This window comes from Melospiza georgiana, chromosome 22, assembly GCF_028018845.1.
Source record: "Melospiza georgiana isolate bMelGeo1 chromosome 22, bMelGeo1.pri, whole genome shotgun sequence".
NCBI classification, from domain to species: Eukaryota; Metazoa; Chordata; class Aves; order Passeriformes; family Passerellidae; genus Melospiza; species Melospiza georgiana.
The window spans coordinates 2,766,562-2,784,409 of NC_080451.1; the positions used below are offsets into that span (position 1 = coordinate 2,766,562).

The following is a 17,848-nucleotide window of genomic DNA, read 5'->3' on the forward strand; positions in this document are numbered from 1 at the left end:
GGCCCGGCCCAGGAACTTCCTGAGCCCAACGGCCCATGCCAAACTGGGTAGTGAGATGCTTCCTTTCCCCAATACCACTGAGGCATGCCAGCAGCAGGGAAATAGAAGCCTTCCCCAGAAATGCCATCTGGGGTCTGGAGATGTTTGTTCCCCACAGCAAACCAGCTATGGTCTCCTCCAGCTGTGCCCTCTCCCTCTGCAATGCATCGGGTTTGTCTTCCATCCGCTTCATGGCATCATCCCCACTGGGCTGGGGACCAGAGGCAGGGCTCTCGGGATGCCCCTGCCCCCCCATGCCACTAGGGCGCAAGAGAGGCGGCAGAGATGGGAGCCGCCATGGGATCATCCCCGAAAAACCATCCCCCAACCCGCCGAGAATGCTGATCTTAAAAACAGGCAGCTGGACTGCCGCAACAGTCAGCTGGGAGGCAGCCCTTGCTCCACAAAAGGAGAGACCAGCCTCTGGGGCCGCTGCTGGGGCAGCCGGTCAGGGATGGTCCGGGCTCGAACAAGCCGCCGGTTCCAAGGCAGTCTCTGACGCCGACACGGAGGGCTGAGCCTCCGACAACGGCAGAGCCGCTGGGATGGCCAGCGGAAGCAGCGGGGGGGAAGCCGGAACTGGGGAGGGAATCACGCTGAGCATGGGATCCGCCGCGGGCTGCCCTGAGGTTCCCGCGGGTTCAGGACTGTCTCCAACACCGTCCTGAACAGGGACTGTCTCGGCTTGAGGCAGCGGGAAGGCCAATGGAAGTGGCGGAGGGGCCAAAGGAGCCGATGAGGTCTCCTCCTCCGCTGAGCCGGAAGCTGGAGACGCATCCTCATTGTTGCCTAGCAACAGCTCAAGCACCGGAAGTGCCTCTTCTGCAGTCTCCAATGAAGGCGCTGGCAGGGGCGGGGAGGCCGGTGAAGCCATGGGCGGGACCGCCTGGAGAGGCGGAGACGGGATCGCCTGGAGAGGCGGAGCTGGCAGGGCCGAAGAGGCCTCAAAGACCGATGCCGCCCCCATGTCTGAAGGAGGCGGAGTCTGCGAGGCCAGCTGTGGCAGCACCGCCTCCTCCCATCCCCCCGGAGAGAGAGAAGGGGGGGGAGGAGAAGGTTGCCTCTGCGCATGCTCCAGAGAAAGAGTAAAAAAAACTTCTTCACGCGGCGCAGTTTTGCCCCCCGCCGCCGTGAAGCGGGGGGTGTGGGAAGCCCAAAGTCATCACCCACCGGGTCTTCTGCCAGGGGCAGTGGAAACGGAGCCTGCCCATAACAGTTAGAAATCCATTGAAAGGCGGCTGCTCTGCGTCTCAAAACTGGGAAGAGCTTTATAAATGCTGGGTAGATAGAAGGAAAAGGACCTCCCTGACTGTAGACGAACTGGATAATCGAGTCCAGGCTTTCCCAGACAAAACCATCCAAAGCATATAAGACATCAGTAAAGAACCCAAAAAGCTTTGCCCATCAAAAGAACTCATAGAGATCTGTTTTTTCCAGAAAAAATCTGTCTTCTCTACACCAGTGTTGCCAGAGGGCAATATAGGTCTCCTCTGAAGGGGTAAACTGAACTCTCCTTCCAGGGCGTGTCCCCCATATAAACAGCCATAATTTTCTCGCAGCTGAACCCTCAGGGATAGAATAATGTACAGTACCTTTTTCAAAAGTCCAGCTTGCTCTGGCCAGCTCTGCATGTATGCTGCTCTTGTCTACCATCTTCCAGAAGGTTTTCCAGAAGAAGGTTCTCTTTGTGGTCAGCCTTGGCTGTGAATTCTGTCCAAATCAGGATCTTCAGTTCTTCAGCTCCTGGCTTGAATCGACTTCTGTGGTCACTTCAAAGCAACCATCAAATGCTACACATACAGGATTTTTACCCAGTGCAGCAATTTGCTCCTCTGGTCATATCAAATTAATTTCTGCTCTGACACGAGGGGTCACCAGATATTACAGCGTCCTGAGTGGGTCGCTGCTGGTGAGAGAGAGACGGTAAATCTTGTTTCTTGATCAGAAGGCTGGATTTATTGATATATTATATATAATACACTATAACTATACTAAATAGAATAAAGAGAGAAGTTGCAGAGCTTGCCAGCTAAGCTAAGAATAGAAAGAAAGAATCTATAACAAAGTTGTGTCCAGGGACTCTGTCCCTAGCTTGCACTTTGTGATTGGCCCTTAATTATAAACAAGAAGCCTGAGCCAATCAAGGTGCATCCCATTACATTCCACAGCAGCTGATAACAATTGTTTACTTTCTCTTCTGAGGCCTCTGCCTTCCAGAAGACGCAGAAATCTGAAAGAAAGGATTTCTGTGAAGAAAATGTCTGTGACATGCATCCGTTGGTGTCTGGTTAAGATAGAGATCTGGGTGAAGCTCTTCCCACACTGGGGACATTCGTAGGGCCTCTCCCCAGGTGGATGCGCCGGTGGGTGATGAGGGTGAGGTTGTGCTTGAAGCCCTTTCCACAGTCAGGGCAGCGAAAGGGCCTCTCATCTGTGTGAATCCGCTGGTGATGAAGGAGACTGGAGCTGATGTGAAACCTCTTTCCACACTGGGAACACTCGTAGGGCCTCTCCCTCTCCCCAGTGTGGATGCACCGGTGCCTGATGAGGTTGGCGTTGTGCTTGAAGCCCTTTCTGCAGTAAGGGCAGCGGAAGGGCCTCTCATCTGTGTGAATCTGCTTATGCCGGAGGAGACCAGAGCTGATCTGAAACCTCTTCTGAAACTCAGGACACTCGTAGGACCTCTCCCCAATGTGGATGCGTTGGTGGATGACAAGGGCACAGCTAGAGCTGAAGCCCTTCCCACATTCCCCACACTCGTAGGGCCATTCCCCAGTGTAGATCATCTGGTGGCTGATCAGGGTGCTGCTCTGCCTGAAGCTCTTCCCACACTCCCAGCACTTGTGGGGGTTCTCCCCATCATGAAGCTGCCCATGGACCACCAGCTCTGAGCTCTGGCTGAAGCTCGGTCTACCTTCCTGGCTCAGGGTAGGTCTTTCGTCCTCAGAGCACCCTGGACTGGATTTGGAGCCTCTCCTCCTCATGGGAGATCTCTAGGGCTTTTTCTCCCCATTGGATTCCTGTCCCATGGAGCCACTCAAAATGGCCTCTTCCTTGAGGTTCTGCTGTGGAGATTTGTTGTCCCTAATCTGGATCCTTAGTGCCTTCTCTGAAGGAAGGACAAGGAGTGGATGGGATTTTCCTCCGTGCCAGAGGGAAGGGGAAGGAGATCCCCCCAGTGCATCCCCGGAAGGATGGCGTTGGCAGCAGGATTGTCCTGCAGCGAGGGGATTTTCTGGGCTGTGAGATGGAGCAGGAGAGAAGGAGAAACGGGCACTGACTTCCTCCTCACCTGCCTGGGTGTCCCGGGGCTCCTTCCTCTTCCTTGAGGTGTCTCCCTCCATCTGACCAAGTTTTAGGAATGGGATACTCTGTTTTGGGAGGAAAACAAGGGATGAGCATAATGAGCTTTGTACTGGTTTGAAGGCAAACCTGGGGAGAGTCAAAGTCAGAATTACAATTTAATAAGAAAATGAAGATCAAGGCAATGATACAGAAACACTGCCTTAAACTGACAGAGTCAGGATATAACCGACACCCTGTCGGTCAGGGTGGTGGCAGCCGTCCCATTAAATTGTGGCTGCAGTCATGTTGGAGTGAAGAACGTGATTCTTTCCAAGCAGTGATGCTGTAGAAGGGTCTGGTCTTCCTCTGAAGGTCCAGTGGTGGTTATGAAGCTCTTGTCCTCTGGGAATCCAGTAGGCAAGGTGAGGTCCTCCTGGTGTTTCAAGCCTCAGCTTATATCCATGTAGAAATGCTTGGTTCTGCCCCTTGGGCAGAGCATCCCACAATGGGATGATGGAATTTTATCAGTCCTGCAGTGACACTCAATGGCCCATTCACAGAAGATATCTCCCCTGGAGGGCGTTTTCAGGGCTGAGTCATGGAAGAGATAAAGAACACCGCCCCACCTGCTTATAGCAGTTGATGAAGATGGTGATTGAAAACATGCATTTGGTTACATCTTGCATGGCAACCTGAAACGGTGGAGTAATCCCTGCTCAGGGGGTGAACACCACCCCCCTTACCCAAACTGGCTCAGGTGTAAAACCCCCACCCTGGGAAGGCCACACACACAGGGGACAATGTCACACTTGGCCTGCTCCAGGGGAGGTCTCTGTCCCTGTCACTCCCTTGCTCTTTCCCCCTTTTCTCTTTCTTTCCATCTCTCTCTACCTCACATTTACTGTTCAATAAAATCCAGCTTGGATTTGGTCTCATTAGCACATTAATTGGGGCAGAGGCATTCTTTCTAACAATTTTCTTAACCAGATTGCGACATTATTTTGGCATAGTGAGTTCAGGGCACTGTTCTCTGACCCCCAGTGCCTTTGACAACAGCATGGTTCCCTTCTCTGAGGAGGTTGTGGTTCTCTCGGGAGGAACTCTTGGAAAATTGGATGCAGCTTCCTCTGAGTGACTTACGGGAGAACTGATGAGGAAAATAAGTGTTGTGGGTGGCCAGTGTAAAGAAATATTTTGTTGTCCTTGCTTGAAATGTTTGTTAAAATCACTGGAGGAAAGGGAGCAAATTATACCAGCAAGACTGACAAGGTTCATTTACCCCATGGTGAGGAACACAAAGCTGCTGAAAGTCCTAAATGAAGCCCAGCTCAATTAGCTGAATTTCCGATTAACTCCTGAATTCCTAGTCTTGGGTTCTTTACCAAATCTGAGAATCTTTTTTCTCTTCATCCCTGTCACCTTTGTGACTGCTACACAGAGCTTCCCTTCCTTTTAAGAATCTCTATTGGGCCAAATTTCTTCTTTTCTTTTATCAGAACCTGTCAGCAGCTGAGCTGGAGCTGTGCAGGAACTGATGAAACTTGGAATTGCCACATTACTACTTGGATTATCAGTTTATTCATATTTGGGATTTGTTTACACTTTTGTCGCAAGTTACTTGTGGGAAGAGCAAATACTCTTCAAAGTGATTTATGCAGAGTCAAGTTTGATTTCTGCCAAGTTTTTTTCTCCACTGCTCATGATGGGGAGAAGCCCTACAAGTGCTTGGAGTGTGGGAAGAGCTTCAGGCAGAGCAGCACCCTGATCCAGCACCAGATGACCCACACCAAGGAATGGCCCTACGAGTGTGGGGAATGTGGGAAGGACTTCAGCAACAGGTCCAACCTTGTGACCCACCAACGCATCCACACTGGGGAGAGGCCCTACGAGTGTCCTGAGTGTCAGAAGAGGTTTCAGATCAGCTCCAGTCTCCTCCGGCATAAGCGAATTCACACTGGGGAGAGGCCCTTCCGCTGCCCTGAATGCGGGATGGGCTTCAAGCACAGCTCCAACCTTGTCACCCACCGGCGCATCCACCTGTGGAGAGGTCCTACAAGTGTATCCAGTGTGGGACAAGCTTCACGCAGAGCTCTGCCTTGACCAGTCGCCAACGGAGGCACTGTAAGGGAAGCCTGCCAGTGCCCGAAGTGCAGGAGGATTTTTGTGCATTGCCCCAACTTCATCCATCATTGGAGGATCCATATTGGGAAGAGCCCTGGTGATCCATGTTCCCTATGATCTATGTGGGGAAGACACCATTCTCTTTTCCTGCCCCTCCCAGTGACATTATGTGGCATTGAAAAACATGAGGATTTGGCCATGGACGTGTCATTACATTCACTCCCACCTCAGATCATTGCCAGGGGCAGGAAAGGGACTCTCTCGTCCTCTGAGGAGAAGGGTGTCCTTTCCAGGAAGGCGAAATTGTGGCCAGGAAGACCCAGTGGGTTGTGTTTTAGTTTTCCCAGTAAACAGGTTTTTTAATCCCTTCAATATTGTTTCGTTCTTGTTTGTTCCTTATCTCGTTGCTGTTCCCAACAAATTGGTCTTATCCCAGCCTGGAATCTTTGCCTTTTGTGCTTTTCACGGGAGGCAGGAGGGCAGCGAGCGGCAGCGCGGTTTTAGCGGGGGCAGGAAATTGAGGAATCCCATTCCTGAACCCCAGCAGGTGGAAACCGAGCATCCCAGCTGGTCCCAGCCCTGGTGCCCATGGCAAATGCCTTGGAAGCGGGTCCCTGGCTGGGGCTGTGGGAACCTCCTCCCTCTGGTGGCCAGGGACAGGAGTGGAGGGAACGGCTGCAGCTGAGTCGGGACAGGCTCAGGTTGGATGTCAGGGAAAGGTTTTTGCCCAGAGGCTGCTGGGGCCCTGCCCAGGCTCCCCAGGGAAGGGTCCCAGCCACAGGGCTCTCTGAGCTGCAGCAGCGTTTGGACAGCGCTGCCAGGCCCAGGCTGGCATTGTTGGGGTGTCCTGTGCAGGGCCAGCAATTGGACTGGAGGATCCTGATGGGTCCCGCCCAGCTCAGCCAATTCTGTGGTTCTGGGATCCCATGAGCCTGGGGATGGGGCTGCCAATGGTTGCCATGGCAACAGGCTCTGGCTGCAGGCCTGAGCTGGTGTCCATGGCAACCACCCCGGCATGGGGTCTCCATGGAGCTGCCAAGAGACTGACCATAGCAACAGGGGATTGGTGATGGTTGCCATGGAAACTGACCATAGCAACAGAGGGCTGTTGATGGTTGCCATGGAAACTGCCCATAGCAACAGGATCCTGGTGATGCTTTCCTGCTAAGGATCAGATTTGTCACAGGCCCTCTGAGGGGTTCCATGGAGACTTTCCAAGAGTCTCCAGGCTGTTCCAGAGCTGGAGTGTCACAGGCACAGACAGGGGCTCCATGGAGACCTCCCAGGGCTTTCTGGGAATCTTAAAGGACCCTGTGGTCAGAGGCAGTCACAGCCATTCCATGGTGACATCCATTGGGGACCTTGTGCTGCAAAGGCATCGATCTCTCATAGGCTCTCACAGGGGCTCCATGGTGACATCCCAGGAGTTCCCAGGCTGCCAAAGAGCCAGGGTGTCCCAGACACTCACAGGGGTTCCTTTCATGGGCACAGTGGGAGCTTCAGGCAAAGTTTTTTAGAGAAGTTCCTGTTGGGTCACAAGATGCAGAAAGGATCCCCAATAGTCCCCATTGATTCCCAAATGTCACTTTTGAGTTAGAGATGACACAGACTCAGATCACAAGGGTAAGGGCTTAAAGCCACTTTTTTTTTTTTCAATCCTCTTCTTTTATACCTTGCTTGTCTATGGGTGCACCTCATTGGTCATTTAATTAATGCATTTCACATGATTGGCTAATTAAGACAACACTCTTCAGTAATCATCCTTATGGAAAAGAGCCAAATTATTTCAAACATTGTTGGGACACCAGGTCTTGCCTTTTGTTATGTTGGACCCTTCTGGGGGCACCCTGGATTGGGGAAACCCTCCACTAGCAGTTCTGTACCAGGTAAAAGGACATGCACGGGACTTTTTCAGTCTTCAGCTTCTTGTTTTTTGTTATCTTATATAAAGTTTTGCATTGCTGTCCACACCAGCCTCAGCACACTGGAAAAGCACCACAAAATTGCCCCAAAATGTATGGCTTGCCTCATCCAATTACCTCTTAAAACATACTATATTTCTACTTATTAACCAAAAACTGATCCCTTGACTCTCCACATAACCTCTGCACTGTGCTTTCCCTGACCAAACACCCTGTGACAACAACACTGCAGAAAATGGAGTAGATGAAAAAGAAGACAGGGACTACACCCCAATTCCTCCATCTTGCTTCCTATCTACACCTCCTATCTACACTATACTAAAAATCCCAAAACATACATTTCCCACCCAAGGAACATAATATAGTACTCTCTATTACACTTTGGTAAATTGTAATCTATCTCAAAGTCCTGGAAGTCCTCTCCATGGGCAAAGGTTAAAGGCAGTGCTTCTCTGGGGCTCCTCAGAGCAGACAGAAAAATATTCCCTGTGCCCTGGATTCCCACATATTTAACTTAAAACACTTTAACCCTTAACATGTGAAGTTACCCAAAACTGTTTCAGATAAATAGGATTAGAAGGAGAAGAAATAGAGAACAACAGAAAGACAGAAGATCCAGGCAAAGACACGCACATAGGTACCACATAGGTACCAACTGCTGGAGTTCCAGCATTGCTAACAGAGGAACCCCAGGAGAAGGCAGGATCCAGACCCTGGGCTGGCTTTGTGCTCTGGCTTTTAACCCCCTGGGCCTTCAAGGTCCCGCCCCTGGGGTGGGACTGCCAGTTGCTTTTCCAATCAGAGCCAGGGTAGCAACAGCTGCTGGTGTGTGAGTGATTGACAGCTCAGCCAATTAGAGTGGGGTTAGCACAGCATTTGCTATGTGATTGGCAGCTCTGCCAGGCCAGGGTTGGGGGCGGGGCTATGTCCCACCACAAACCAAGGCCTGACCCAGCCCTGGCCCCACACGGGCATTCCGAGCATCCCAAGGTGTCTCAGGACATCGATCTCATCCAGCCTCTGACAGCGACCACGGTGACACTACAGAACCTCATGGAACTATGGGTCATTTGTGACAATAGAGATCCAAGGAAACTATGGTAAGACATTGGAATCCAGGAATCATGGAATCAAGGAGACCATTGTGCAAATCGTGGGCCCTGTGGAAGCAAGGATCTATGATCAAACTGTGGTTTGATTGTGATTGATTTAATATAGAAACAAGGAGCCATTGTTTCACAGTGGGGCTGCGAGGGGCCAATGGACCGTTGTGACTCGGTTGGGGCCCATGAAACCAAGAAGCCATTGTGAAATTGCCAGACCTCATGGAATCAAGGAGACCATTGTGACAGAGTTATGACCCATGAAGTCAATGGAGTATGGAACCATGCTCCATTGACTTCATGGGTCAATCCAGATCTTCATGGGTCAAACCAGATCTGCCTGGTTTGGACTCCTGGGGGTTGTCTGACAGGTCCCACTGAATTTGACATGTCAAGGGCCAGTTCCCATCTGACAGTGACACACTGGGGCTGTGTGCTTTTTTTCCTCTGGGAAAGAACTCTCTTTTTTGTCTAGGCACCCATGGCCAAAATTAGGATTCTGCATCTAAAATTCCTTATATCCAAGGGTTACTCCCAGATGAAAGCTGCCCATACAGTCAAGTCTGGCTAGACTTAGCCTCTGGTATATGCCTCTCATCTGCCCCTACACCACCGGGGCTCACTTGTTTCCTTCCCATGGAGATCATTGTGACAGGGGAACCAAGGGGAACGCTGTGACCCTGCAGGGTACAATGGATCCAAGGGGCCACTGTGACACTGTGGGGCCTTGTGGAACCAAGAACATCTTTGTGGCTCTATTGGGCCACATAGTCTTACAGGGCCAGCATGAGGCAGCGGGGCTTTGTGGAACCAAGAGGCCATTGCTGTGTTTCAGGGCCTTGTGGAGCCAAAGGGCCGTTGTGATCCTGTGAGGCACTGTGGATCCATAGAAACCATTGTGGCATTGCAAGGCCCCATGGAATCATGGAGACCATTGTGACCCTGCAGGGCCTCATGGAGGGAAGGGGCCATTGTGACACTATGGGAACTTGTGGAACCAAGGGAATCATTTTTGCACTACTGGGCCCCAATGGAACCAAGGGGCCATTGGACACAGTGAGGCTTCATGGAAGCTATAGATCATTATGGCACTGGGGGGCCATGTGGAAACATGAAGACCATTAAGATCCTTAAGGACTTGTGTAATCAAGGGGCTATTATGACACCTGAGGGCATCATGGAATCAAGAGAACCATTGTGGCACTGCAAGGCCTCATGGAAGCAAGGACATATTTTGACACTGCAGGGCCTTGTGGAACCAAGGGAACATGAAATAGGTGTGGCTGCCTTGGCCTCCCAGGGGTCACCTGACAGGTCTGACTGACCTTGGAATGTGGAACGCCACTCCCATCTACCCCTTAAACACTAGGGCTCTGGGGTCTTATTTTTATGGAAAAGAACTGTCCATTTTTACCAGGCATCCATGACCAAAATTAGGATTACACCTCCAAATTTCTTTGTATCCAAGGATTGCTCCCAGACAAAAGTTGCCGGGACAGACACGTCTGGCTGGTCTTTCACTTCTGAGGGGCAGCATTCACCTGTTTTCCAAACACTAGAAAGGGCTTTGTGCTCTTCTTTTTGTGAAAAAAACCCCATCGCTCTTCTCCAGGCATAAATGTTTTAAATTAGGACTCCACATTCATAATTTCAAGTATCCAGGCCTTGCTCCAAGCAAACCTGCCAGGACAGACAGGCCAGGTTTGCCTTGGCCTCTGGTGGTTGCTGTTCATCAGCTCCTGAAATATGGGGGCTCTATGGTTTCCATCCTATTGAGACCAATGTGACATTTGGGAGCCTTGTGAAGTGAAGGGGCCATTGTGACACTGCAGAGCACCATGGATCCAAGGAACCATTGTGACACGGTGGGGCCTTATGGAACGAAGGACATCATTGTGGCTCTGTTGGGCCACAAGGTCCCAAGGGACCAGTACAAAGCAGTGGTGTGGTAGTTAGCCCAGCTGTAACTGCGACTCAGCCAGATTTTAACTCAGAAGAACTGGGCATGAGTTTCAAGCCCTGGGAATCATTTGTTTAACTAAGGATGAGCTTGAGATTTCCCCCATAAGCCTTTACTGTTTTTATGGTAAGTTCTCCTATTGGTTACTTGTTTCCCCTACAGGGTTATTGTTCTAGAATGTTCAACCCCCGAGTGTACATGTTACTGCTTCCCCTTTGTCTAAGGTTTTTGGATCCTGCCCCTCATACTGTTCTCAGCTTCTCCATGTTTATTCTTTTTCACTCCATTATTAAAGTTCTTTTTGGTCAACTCCATCAAATCCACTCCTTTTCATTTGTGCCACCCTTGCCCTGACTCAGGGAACCAGAGAGGTTTGTTGCAGCCACCCTCACTGCGACATCTGTCACCCAAACAGTGACCCTGACAATCAGGCCTCTTTGTGTCAGTCACGTCAGCTGGGGTTAGCTGATGGATTGGCCAGTGCTCCATGGGATTTTGGATTGTGCCGGGCCTAGTGGATTTATTGTTGCTTCGAGGGACCTTGCCCAGGATTGGCAGGGACAACGATGATTTCACCTGCATAGGATTGCAGGTGGGTTTAGGGAAATGCAAGACATTTATTGCCCATTTTGCCATTGTGTTTTTACAATATGCACCCACGTCCCCTAATTGATTTGGGGTGTTTCCGTGGCTCTTCCCCATAAGGCAGAAAATAAGAAAAATGGGCAGCCAGCTCTCCAAAGTAGAAAGGAGTATATATGGATGCTTTAAGTTAAATCTCACTGATCATGACAAAGTATTTTCAAAGAACGAATAGAAATCACTCATGAGGTGGATCATTAAAAATTTTCCAGATGCCTTTGCTGATGAAATCCATACCACTGAATTTTGGGACTCCGTGGGAGTTAAACTGTACAACTTTAGATCAAAAGGGACCCCATTGCACCCCACATGCTCTCCATCTTCAACACTACTCTCACCAGCAAGCAGTGTGTTGAAAACTAAATCCGTTGCTCATGCCTAATTCAGGACCTCCCCTCAAACCCGCCTTTCTCAGACCTTGCACGATGGTCCAAGATGGCAATGGCCACGCGGACTTGGAGCATCATGCCCTGGAAACTCTTGATGGAAGGAGCCTGAATGTGGCTCGGGAGACTGACCATCCTCCCTCCGTCTTGGCTTTTCCACTTCCTGCTGCCACAACCTTCTCTTCCTCCCTGAACACACCTCCAGACTCTACCCCCACAACTGCGGGTCATGCTCCACTGTCAATAATTCCACCTCCACCCTGGGCCATGCCTCCAGAACTCCACTCTGGAAGTCCATCATCCTAGATCAAGGCCCTTCCTCCCCAACACCTGACAAAATGGCAGTGCCCTTTGCCTCACCCTCCGGCAACAATATAACCCCATGGTCAATGATACTAAGCCCAACTGTCACACTATTTCTAATCCTAATGTTTCAGCTCCAAGTTATTCTTCCTCCCCAGAAGTCACTTTGGACTCCTCAAAGTCACATCACCCCTCAACCCCAGAAGATCCCTAGGAAAGGAAGGAGACTGGCAAATAGTTTTGAAATTCCTCATGGCCCCAGTATGTTATGAAAGAAGGGGGCAGAATCCCAGGTATCAGCCACTGGTTCACGAGGAAATCAAGGATCTGTGTAGGGCAGCTAAAGAGCATAGGAAGGACTTAACTTGTTTTAATGGCCTAATGAGGGCCATGGTTACGTGTCTTAAGCCCCTATGATTTAAAATGTATTATGACCATGACAGAATACAACCTGTGGGAAGGGGGATGGAAGTGTTTACTAAATCAACTAATAGCAGACTATGCTAATAATGAGGCAAGGGCGGAATTGACAATCAACCATCTAGCTCAAGAAGGACAACACAGCCTACTAGATGATCAAGCAGCAGGTATCCCAAGAGAAGAATTGGATGATATAAAAGAGGTGGCTTTGAAAGCTTTACTCCAGGTATCGGATGGTAGCACCCCCAATGTGGACTACCTTGGGTGGATGCAGCTAAAGCTTTAGGACAATCAGACCATCTTGGGTGCCTGTTAAGTAAGCAAACCAAAGCTACCTCCCTCACATTGAGTGGCCTGCTCTCAGACATAGAGACCATCAGACATGCCACCTTGCAGAACAGCGATAGAGTTTTTACTCTGGGAACATGGGCATGGCTGTGTAGACTCTGAGGGCATGTGTTGCATGAACCTCTCCAGCCACAGTGAGTCAATCCACAAGAGCATTCAGGTACTGAAGGAAGGGTTCAAGAATCTTCAAGTGGAAAACAAAGATTGGGTCAATAAACTCTTCCAATCCAAGGGACTAAATGGTTGGATGATGTCGAGCTAAAACAGGACTATTCATTCTCTTAGTGGTTGTTGCTGTATTTTTAATTGCCCCATGTTTGTTTGAATGCTTTTAGAAAGTCTTACAAAATTCTTTCAGTTCCATCTTTATTGTAAACCAGAAAGGGGGAAGATACCCAACACAGGCTCCTCATGGACTCCTTGGAGTAGACAATTGGAGGCCAGGATAGGACAAAAAACTCTGAGACTCAGTGTGGGAAAAAATATCCTTAAAAGTACCTAAAAGTATTCTGAAATCCATAAAATACCTTAAAAACCATTATTATCTCAAAGTATTAATGAGTTCCACTGAGTGTCAATACAGAGATTAATAAAGTAGGTAATTGGGGCCATGATTGCACAAACCTCTCACACAGTCTGTATCAAAAGGGAAACACCAAGTTCCTTAAAATAACTGAAGTATCCTGAAGCATAAATGAGCCCCACTGAGTGTTGTTACTGACAAAGCCTCTCCAGGGACTCATTACAGCAGGTAATTAGAAGCCATGATTGTACAAACCTCTCAGAGACTCCAAGGCAAAAACAAAACCCAAAGTCCTTTGAAAAAGCTACAGAGAGGCTCTCGGCACAGAAGCAGCTCCTGGCAAGGGCAGCGCTGCAGAGAGACAGCTCTGCCCAGGAGCAGCTCCTGTGCCCAGCCCAGCAGGGCTGGGGCACTGCCTGCAGCCACCCCGGGCACAGAACAGAGGCACAGAGGGGTTAAACTCAGCCTGGGCTGGGAGCACAGAGCAGAGCTCACTCGGGGCTCACAAGAGCAGAAATCAGCCCAGGTTTGAAACAGTCATTCCCTGGCTGTGGGAAGAGAAGCTGCCGTTCCTGCAGGGATCTCCTGGAGCTGGCACATCCCACAGCTTTTAGGACCTTTCAGGAGGACTCTCAGGGCTGCTCCAAGGCAGGGCTGTGGCCCTGGGGCAGGGCTGGCTTTCCCTGCTGCCCCAGCCCAGGCACAGCCCAAGGCAGTTCCTGTTGCCAGGCTCTGCTGCAGGGCTGAGCAGCTGGGGCTGCAGCCAGGGGTGCCCAGGGCTGTCCTGCAGAGCAGGGTCCTGCAGCCCAGGGCACTGTGCTGGGGCAGGGACTATGCTGCCTGCTGGGGACAGCTCTCAGCCGGCCCGGGGAGCTGCTCCCAGTGCTGGGAAGAAGCTGTGGGGGGAAGGAGCCACGCTGAGCAGGGCAGGGGCTGCTGCTGAGAGGGGCTGGGTGGGGCAGGGCTGCTCCCAGCTCCAGACCAGCCTGGGCACAGCTCCAGAGGACACTTCCCAAAAAAGGTAAGCCTGGGATTGCTGTAAAGATCAGGAGCTTTCCTGAGAGTGTTTTCAATTTCCTACTTGGAGAAAGATGGGAACGTTGGGGTGATGGCAAAAAGATTTTTGCATTTTATACATTTTTGATATATTCATAGCTGTGTAAATTATTATAGTTATATAGTTATAAATTTACAATCCTTACCTAACACTACTAAATTCTTAATTAACTATATTAAACTACTATTATATACTTATATAATTACAATCCTTAATTAAGTACAGTACGTTTCCTAACCTTGCTCTTGGATTTTAGAAAAATAAGCTGACTGTCTAAATACATTCCTGAAATACTGTCTTATCAGTATTATTATCAAAAAGTCTTATTATCAGGAAGAGAACCTACAAAAACATGTTTTTAATTGACCAGAATGTGAGCAGTCATAACAAAAAGGGAAGGCAAAGAAGCCTTTGGACCTACTCCAATGGGTTGAAGCAGGGGTGTGTAACTGCGGCAACTGAATCTCCTATTGGCTGTTCCTGTTAAATATCTTAAATAAACAACCTTAATAAATTGTTGAAATCAGGGCCCAGGTGTGCCCCATCCCCACTGGGACACCTAGAAGCTTCCAATTATTGTCTGGCTTTTCCTTTACTGTTCTAACACTGTTGCAAGGGGCTTTTTCTCTTTTGATTATAAACAACAGGGGAATCAAAGAAGCAGAACAGGAATTGTAATCCCAGAATCACAGAACATTCTGAATTGAAAGGGACACACAGGATCACCAAAGGAATGGGTGAACATTTACAGAGACTCCAGAACTGTAACTTAAGTTGGTCAGTCTCTCTGCTGGGAGCCTCCCAAAGGGCCCTCAGCCACTCCTCAGCCCTGGACAGCAGCAGCACCACCTCTGCACGGCCCAGCAGGGCTCTCCTGATCTGCCCTTGCCCAGCTGCACACAGAGCCTGCCCCAGCCAGGGCCCTGCACACAGGCAGGTTTCTGTAGGGCCCTGGCCAAGGCACACAGGCTGGGACGGGCTCTGTGAGCGCTGGCAGGGACAAGGCTCCTCTCAGGAGGGAATGTCCAGGCCCAGGGCGATGCTCAGAGAAGGAGAGGGGGCTGAAGAGAGCAGTGTTGGGGGCAGGATGAGGGCACTGTTGGTGTGTCGGAGGTGCTGGGCACAGCTGGGCACGGGAACACTGTCCTGAGTGCCCAGCTGTCTCTGCCCTGCCCTCTCAGGCACAGCACCACAACATCTTCTCTTGGTTCTGCCCGGCCCTGATATTGTCACTGTTATCTGCTGCTCTCAGGGAGGCTCTGGCATTTGCAGCAGCTGAGTCAGGCTCTGCCCTTGGCATTCCTGCCAGGCAGGGGTGTGTCCATGGGAATGGGGTGTCCAAGCTTCCCTGGCACCGGTGGGGCTGTGGGCAAAGCAGTCCATGGGAAAGGGGAATGAGCTGAGCCCCCTGCCTGAGATCCCATCATGGGCACAGCCAGGGATCTCCTTGCTGTGCCCTTCCAAGCTCTGAGCTGCCCTCCTGGGTGCAAATCTGTGCCAGAGCCTGTGGGAGTTCCCTGAATGTCCCATGGGGAAGGGCAGAGCTGACACAGCTGAGGAAATGCTGTTGGGTTTGCCCAGGGAGCCGTGAGTGTCCTTGGCACAAGGGGGTGCTGAGACCTTGCCCAGAGACCTTTAGGGAGGGTGAGAAATTCAGGGATCCCTCTGCTCTGGGCAGGGTCTGGTTTATCCCAGGGTGACTCAGGAGTGTGATTGTGCTCTGATTCCAGCCAAAGGTGCAAAGGCAGTTGGGAACAAGCCCATCCAGCCCCTCACCTTTCCTCAGCCACAGGGAATCCTTTGCCTCTCCCATCTCTCAGTGGCAAACTCTGCAGCAGAAATGCTGGGGATTTCTGACCTCAGAGAGCCAGGAACAATGTGTGGGTAGGAAAACAATTCCTTAAACCAGCTCCTGCCATCCATGGCCAGTAGAACTGGGAGAGCAGATGCTACCAAGCCTGTCATCATTAGGAGTGATTCCCTTGAAAAATGCTGAATATCCAGCCTTGTCCCTCTGCCAAATGGCCACAAATCCAGGGCAGTGGGGCAGGGATGGTTCCTCAAGAGCCCTGTCTGCTCCCGGCACACGCAGCCAGCACAACTGGAGCTCAGGCAGGGATCTGGGTGAAGGTTTTCTAGAGCAGGAACAAGGGTGGGTGAGTCCCAGTGGGACAGTCTGCAGAGAACAGCCCAGGTTTGGCTCAAAGCACCCTCTTCTGACTTGTCCTTTCTCCATGAACAGGTCCCCATGTGCAGGCACAGCAAATGTCCAACAGCAGCTCCATCAGGCACTTCCTCCTGCTGGCATTGGCAGACACGCGGCAGCTGCAGCTCCTGCACTTCTGCCTCTTGCTGGGCATCTCCCTGGCTGCCCTCCTGGGCAACGGCCTCATCATCAGCACCGTAGCCTGCGGCCACCACCTGCACACGCCCATGTTCTTCTTCCTGCTCAACCTGGCCCTCAGCGACCTGGGCTTCATCTGCACCACTGTCCCCAAAGCCATGCATAATTCCCTCTGGGACACCAGGAATATCTCCTACACTGGATGTGCTGCTCAGCTCTTTTTCTTTCTGTTCTTCATCTCAACGGAGTATTCCCTCCTGACTGTCATGTGCTACGACCGCTATGTGTCCATCTGCAAACCCCTGCACTACGGGACCCTGCTGGGCAGCAGAGCTTGTGCCCACATGGCAGCAGCTGCCTGGGCCAGTGCCTTTCTCAATGCTCTGCTGCACACAGCCAATACATTTTCCCTGCCCCTGTGCCATGGCAATGCCCTGGGCCAGTTCTTCTGTGAACTCCCCCAGATTCTCAAGCTCTCCTGCTCCAAATCCCACCTCAGGGAACTTGGGCCCACTGCTGTTAGTGCCTGTTTGGTACTTGGTTGTTTTGTGTTCATTGTTTTCTCCTATGTGCAGATCTTCAGGGCTGTGCTGAGGATCCCCTCTGAGCAGGGACGGCACAAAGCCTTTTCCACCTGCCTCCCTCACTTGGCCGTGGTCTCCTTGTTTGTCAGCACTGTCATGTTTGCCTTCCTGAAGCCTCCGTCCATCTCCTCCCCATCCCTGGATCTGTCAGTGACCGTTCTGCACTCACTGGTGACTCCAGCCCTGAACCCCCTCATCTACAGCCTGAGGAACCAGGAGCTCAAGGCTGCAGTGTGGAGACTGATGACTGGATGCATTCAGGAACATTAAACTGCTGGCTAATTTCTGCAAATCACTTGTAATAAAAGTCATCTTTGATATTTTTGTGGTTGCCTTTTGGAGGCTCTTTTTCTTTGTTTTACTTTTTTCATATTGTTCACAAGAAAAGGCATTGTTTGTGTCATTTTGTTTTTCTCCACCTTCCTGTGGTCACAGACTGTGTCAATGAGGGGCCACGCTCTCGGTGGCTTTAAAGGAATGAAAAGATATCCCAGCAAAGTTTTTTGCAGAGATGCCCTTTAGTTGCCTTCTCTGGAGCTGCAGCAGCAATGTCTGTGTGCAGAGATGGGGACAGATCAGTGCTGGCCCAGCAGCTGTGCCCAGCAGCAGCAGCAGCACTTGGTGTTGCCAGTGCTGCTGCCATGGCCCTGCCCTGCTGCCCTGGTGGCCCTGGTGTTGCTGCAGGGCCTGAGTGCTCTCGGGGCCGGGCACAGCCCTGGGGGTGGCAGTGCCGGGCTGCAGCAGGAACAGACCAAGTAATATAAATAATTTGTAATATAAATAACCTTTGATAGTTCTTTTGGATTTGTTC

At 50.8% G+C, this 17,848-nt stretch overlaps 1 protein-coding gene across 1 annotated transcript; it reads left to right on the plus strand.

Moving 5' to 3' along the window:
• The first annotated feature begins 16,196 nt into the window (after positions 1–16,196).
• Positions 16,197–17,307, plus strand: LOC131092605 (olfactory receptor 14J1-like). The gene is made up of 2 exons (XM_058039389.1): positions 16,197–16,287; positions 16,352–17,307. Exon 2 carries the CDS (start codon positions 16,375–16,377, stop codon positions 17,305–17,307), a length of 933 nt encoding a protein of 310 aa, XP_057895372.1. The 5' UTR covers positions 16,197–16,287; positions 16,352–16,374.
• Positions 17,308–17,848: the final 541 nt, after the last annotated feature.

Bases quoted from the DNA above. Each gene is read 5' to 3' on its own strand.
- LOC131092605 (XM_058039389.1), top strand. From the start codon at position 16,375: ATGTCCAACAGCAGCTCCATCAGGCACTTCCTCCTGCTGGCATTGGCA.